This window comes from Musa acuminata, chromosome BXJ1-11 (genome assembly GCF_036884655.1).
Source record: "Musa acuminata AAA Group cultivar baxijiao chromosome BXJ1-11, Cavendish_Baxijiao_AAA, whole genome shotgun sequence".
In the NCBI taxonomy this organism is placed as follows: Eukaryota; Viridiplantae; Streptophyta; class Magnoliopsida; order Zingiberales; family Musaceae; genus Musa; species Musa acuminata.
Window position 1 is genome coordinate 3,192,443 of NC_088337.1, and position 5,828 is coordinate 3,198,270.

At 49.7% G+C, this 5,828-nt stretch overlaps 1 protein-coding gene across 1 annotated transcript; it reads right to left on the bottom strand.

Annotated features, from left to right (window-relative positions):
• LOC135596885 (transcription factor MYB17-like) lies at window positions 1-2,765 on the bottom strand. The gene is made up of 4 exons (XM_065089136.1): window positions 2,516-2,765; window positions 2,029-2,417; window positions 1,426-1,555; window positions 1-914 (listed from the first exon to the last, which is right to left on the bottom strand). The coding sequence occupies exons 2-4, from the start codon at window positions 2,159-2,161 to the stop codon at window positions 230-232; spliced, it is 948 nt and encodes a 315-aa protein (XP_064945208.1). The 5' UTR covers window positions 2,162-2,417; window positions 2,516-2,765; the 3' UTR covers window positions 1-229.
• Window positions 2,766-5,828: the final 3,063 nt, after the last annotated feature.

Below are 5,828 nucleotides of genomic sequence, written 5' to 3' on the forward strand. Positions count from 1 at the left end.
TCCTCAAGGACAAAAGACATATCAACAGCTCAGTAATTACAAAACCTTCCATTTAATCATGTCATCTCATAAGTATGCCAGAAAACGTGCGTGAAGAAAGATGAGGGAACCCACAGTTCATTCACGTTGTACGTACCAAGAAGATTATCTAAGAACATATATTATATCTAGTGGCTGCGTAAGCTCCATAGTTAGCGCTCGTTTAACAGTCGAGAAGATAGCATAGCATTCACTTGAACGCGGTGTCGAGGGACGTCTCCACGTTGAGATCGCTGGAGAAGAGGGAAGAGAAGGCTCCAACCTGGCCGCCGAACAGGCCCAGATCGTCGTCGCCGCTGCCGAAGTCCAGATAGAGCTGGTACGACTCCTCCGACACGTCGTCCACCACCTCGTTGGATCCCGAGGAGTCGTCCATTCCAGCCACCACCGGCGGCCCGCCGCCCGTGACGCAGCTCTTGCTCTCCGTCTCCTCCCTCGCCGCAGGCGGCGGCTCCGTCTTCACTGCCGCGGCGGAGCTCTGTCGCGTGAAGGACGACTCCGGAGACGACTCGTCGGTGGCGGAGGCCGCGGTCTTCCGGAACGCGTCGCCGATCTCGGAGTTCCAGATCCTGAGGAAGAAGTCGGGCTCGGGCTTGAGAGGCGGGAGGTTGACGGCGGGGTTGGTGACCGCAGCGGCCGCGGCGGCGGACGCGGAGTGAGCGAACAGGGACTCGCGGGACAGGCGGGCCTCGGCCTCGAGGCGGGCGCTCTCCCACTGAGCCATGTGGCGGGAGGAGGCGGCGGCGGGCGAGGAGTCGGAGGGGTCCGGGTGGAGGAGGCCCATGCGGAGGAGGCGTTTCTTGAGGTGGGTGTTCCAAAAGTTCTTGATCTCGTTGTCCGTCCGCCCCGGTAGCTGAGCCGCTATGGTCGACCACCTGGTGTGATGATTCCAATTCATTACGTGACTTGCTACTCTTGAAATGAAACATCAGAGCAAGCGAGTGAGAGGAGGAGGAGGGGAAGGGGCTTTCACGTCATTGATGGGACTGTCACAGTTCATGATGATGTGTGATTCATGGTGACACAAGCTTTAAGTCATGCACGCTATTCACAATAAGAATGAGAAGAAGAAACAAAATATCGCAGACGCCTAGCCCACAGGTACGATGATATTAATTGCAGTAGGTCCACCTCTCTCTCTCATGCTAATGTGCTGGTTTACATCGCTATCGCTGTCATAAATAGACAAAAACGAAGAGCACGAAGATGCTGCCATGGCAACCTGGCCAGTGTGATGTAGCTAAACTTGAAGAAACGTCAAGAAGAAAATGCAAGTGGTAAGGTTATAATCTCACTGTAAGAAGAAGAGACAGGGACTAGGAAGGATGACGTATTATTGAGTTTGTGTGTGCGAGTGGGAATGGAGGTAGCGTGCGCGTGGTTTACTTGTTGCCGACAATGGCGTGGAGTTGGATGATGGACGTCTGCTCCTCTGGGGTGAAGGGGCCACGCTTGATGTCCGGCCTCAGATAGTTAGTCCACCGCAGCCGACAGCTCTTCCCGCACCGAAGCAGACCTGCATTTAATCGTCTCGCTCATTAATACTTGTTATCAAGTCATTCACTTCCCCCCGCACAGGCCATCACCATCACGAAACATGTTCGGTATTACGATTAAGATCCTAACATGTTACCATGGCTATTCCGTAAAGAGAACTGCTATCATTGGATGCTATACTGTTCACTACGTGATCCCCACAGAGAAGGAACACACTTGCACTACAGCCTTGCTAGGATGTGAATTACTGCTGCTTTACTTCCAAGAAGGGTTATAAGACATAAGCATCACTGCGGTTTAGTATGCATGCTATGCATATCTGCTGATAAAAGCAAATAAGAGTCGAAGGTGTACATCTTTATTCCGTCTTTGGTTGAGACTGCAGTGCGAGTGCATGGATGAGCAACAAACAGGAGAGCGATATCAACTGAGAAGAAGGAAAAGAATATGTTTGGTACTTCAAAGAAAAAAGAAGCAGTAGTGGGGAAAGACCTGCAAGCTTAGGGAGGGAGCGCCAGCTGCCGTGGCCGTGGGACTGGATGTAGTCGACCAAGATCTTGTCCTCCTCCGGCGTCCACGGCCCTTTCTTTAGCCCGGACTTGTCGCAGCAAGGCGCCCTGCCCATTACTTGTCACACGATGCCCTTCGCTTTCTCTCTCTGCGATCAATAGAGGCCGGTGAAAGGACCGGAGGGAGAAAATTAAGGCTGGATGGAGGAACGAAACAGAAGCTCAAACTCCGGGGCGCCTTTAAAGCAGACGGGGGGCGAGGCGAGAGGAAGCGGGCGAATCTCGAAGCCTTCAGTGGCGGGGATCCCACCTGCAACAGGGCGTAGCTAGCTCGAAATCGGAAAGTTCCCTCCTTTCCCGGCCATTAAATGACTACATCCAAAAGTACGCACAGCACAGCATTATTACGGTTCTGAGACGAGGAGGAGAAGAGGAGCGGGGGAGAAAGCAGAGATATTTGAGATCCTCACGTAAAGGAGATGGGAGTAAATGCCACGAGAGAGAGAGAGAGAGAGATCGCAAGTTCCCTTTGGACGAACGGAGGAAGAGATATAGAGTGGTAGGGATAAGGATCGAGTTCACGAAGCTCCTTCACTTTGGCTGCGGTGCCATAAATGCGGAAAGGACGCAAGAGAAGGGGAAAGAGGGGAAGGAGGAGGGGAGCGTTTTCCTTCTCCTCGAAACGGGCAATGGTTGGGTACTGCTGCTACGATTTGACCGACTATGGACGGAAATTAAGGCGTCACAGTGCGTCGAGCAATGTTTTCATTTTGTCGTCAACTGTTGATGAATATATATAAATTATACGTACACAAACTTCGCATTTCATATTCTTAAGCTTATCATTTATAAGCATTGTTATTTAGCACTGTTACTGTCGTCATATCCAGAAAAGATGGTGTGACATGAGACTTGAGCCCACTGCTCATTTAATGCCATGTTCTGTATATAGGAATTCACTTCACTCAAAGCCATTGTCTGACGAATCCAACGAATCTGTGAAGACCGTTTGATTTGGACAAGCCACCGACCGAGCTTGACCAGCGCATGACTCCCTCGGCATGTGAATCACACCCTTCCTTCGTTCATCGGGTAATGCCAATCATTTACGGCAATTATGGTACGTGTGATAATATAAGATTAATAATTAATTAATTATTTTAATATCTCGATTTTTATATTTTAAAAATATAATTTTTAAAAATAGAAAGATCAAAATACTAAAGATAATTAATTATAGGAGATAGTTTTAATTAATCTAATAATATATCACAAAATCACCTTCAAATAGAGATTCTAATGCCAACTTCTAGTAGTTCTCTTCATGGACAAAATGAGTTGCTGATATTAATATTATACTCGTTAATTTTATTGAGTCTGAACTATTAATTATATTAATCGTCCATCAAATCAAATCTTTATAAGTTATTATAAGTGTTAATCCATAAATCAAGTTGTTACAATACAGTATCAAAAGAGGATTGTAGCTTAAACACTGATCAAAATCATTGGAATGTGAGACAGACCATGAAATCTTGAGAACGTTAATTTTTTTTGTCGTTGTGGTCACTGTGTCTCCAGTCTCAAACTGTGGTTGGGAATCCTTGGAGAAGGTCTCGAGGGTGTGTCTGATCCGCTTGCCAAGTCGCAGGCGTAGAGACATTAGCATCGAGATGGCTAATAGGTGACCTGTCAGCGTTGAAGCCATGACCAGTAAAACGGACAAAGATGAGTCCAATTGAAGAAGAAGATACATACCTGTAGCTGCGAAGAGTCTGGAAATGAGACTGAGCTATCCTGTGTTACTCAGGAGATTGCCAAGCATCAGGAAGTGACTCAGTCATGGAGGACCGAGAAGACTTTGGGATGAGGAATAACAAGTCGATACGTTCTTCCTTGATGGACGAGTTACAGCTGTTCTTAACTTCATCGTCTGTCCTTCCAGGAGGATGCATTGCAATCTGAGACCACCGGTAAGATCAATGTGCGTATATACTAGCATTTCTGCAGCATGGAGGTAAAATTATACCATGCCAAAGATACCCAAGCTTCAAATATGGAACCAATATTCTTTGGAATATTTCTTTATTTCTTGTCACTCCTTGCAAATAGAAAATGATAAGTCACATTTTGATAACCTACCCTCCAACCATTGTTCATAGCCACGTCCGCCCGAGCAAAATGTTGTCCCGCAAAAGTCAGGACGGCATCGCTCGAGCACGGTACCATCTTGCAAAAGCCGGGACCGCACTGCCCGAGCACAGTGCTGCCTTGCAAAAATCGGGATGGCACCACCCGAGCATGGTACCATCCTGCAAAAGCCGAGATGGTACCGCCTGAGCACAGTGCTGCCCCACAAAAGTCGGGACGGCACTACCCGAGCATGGTACCATCCCGCAAAAGTCGGGTCGACAATCATAAATATGACAAGTACGGGCGATCTCCGGTGGGAGAGATATAAAAAGCCCCTCACAAAGCTAGCAGAGGGGGATTGACCACTCAGTTCTAACTAGATCTTCGAAGGGGTTGAAGTCGGGAGCCTCTTCTTGACCCTGACTTGTGTGCAGAAACCGAAGGCCAAGAAGCAAGCGATGAACCCGAGGGAAGTCCCTGACCTCACCAGGCTACGATCCTCGTTAACCAGATGACGATGTGGATGACCTTGTGCACCCGAGATCGAACTAAACCGTGCCAGCTCACAATTCCACGACATATAGGAAACCCATCATATTGGCGCTAAAAGGAGGGCCCGATGACGTAGGATCAACCTCAACCAGGCAACCCGACCGAACACCCGGGCAATAACCACCTCCCGACCCACTCAACCCCTGGGCTCAGGGAGCAACGCCCACCTCCCTTCGAACAGGAGGCCAACATAGTGACCCCGAGGCACTATTGGAGGTTGTTCACTAACTTGGGGTTATCGTCCTCGGGAATGGTTGCTGCTCAACCTTCCGTCTCCGACGGGGCATTCCTCAGCCCGACGCACTAAGTTCAAGTCCTAGCGAGGATGATGCAAACCATCATTCCCCTCGTCTCGCCTCTCGGACAACTCCCGACGCCACAACGGGAGTTGCCACCCCCGGCTCCCACGCAACCCTCACCCTCTCCTGCACTGCCTCCGACTCCCTGACAGCCCACGACGATGACTGTCGTCGTGTTGCCCGAATGGCGACCGAGCCCGAGGCTTATGCCCATGCACGAGCGTAAAGCTTTCGACATCCCTGCACCAGTAGCCCCAAGCCTAACACCCTATCGTCCGACTCGACGGATTCCCTTCGAGCATAGTTGTGCTCGGTAAATTGGCGTCTGGACGAAGTTCAACATGAGTTTCGTAAGTCCAAGGAGGAGCCCTGCGAGGCTTCTTTAGGAGCATCACCCTTCATGCTTGAGTTTCAGGATAAGTTGATCCCTCTAAGCTTCCGCCTCCCTGTTCTCGAAGCCTATGATGGCGGCTCCGACCCAATGGAATATGTCGCCACCTTTCGGGCCCATATAGCCCTATATGGTACGTCTGATGCCCTCATGTGCAGGGAGTTCCCCATCTCGCTCTGAGGCCCAGCTTGGATGTGGTACAGGTCTTAGACTGGCCTCAATGGCCTCTTTCAACCAACTCGCTAAAGAGTTCAAGCTCAACTTCATGGCTAGTGTGCGACCAAGGTCGTCTACGGCTCTACTCTTCGGTCTCAGCCAAAAGGACGATGAGCTACTTTCTCATTTTGTGACACGCTTTGCTGCTGAAATCCAGGGGCTACTCGACGCTCACCCTTCCTTGATAATGCA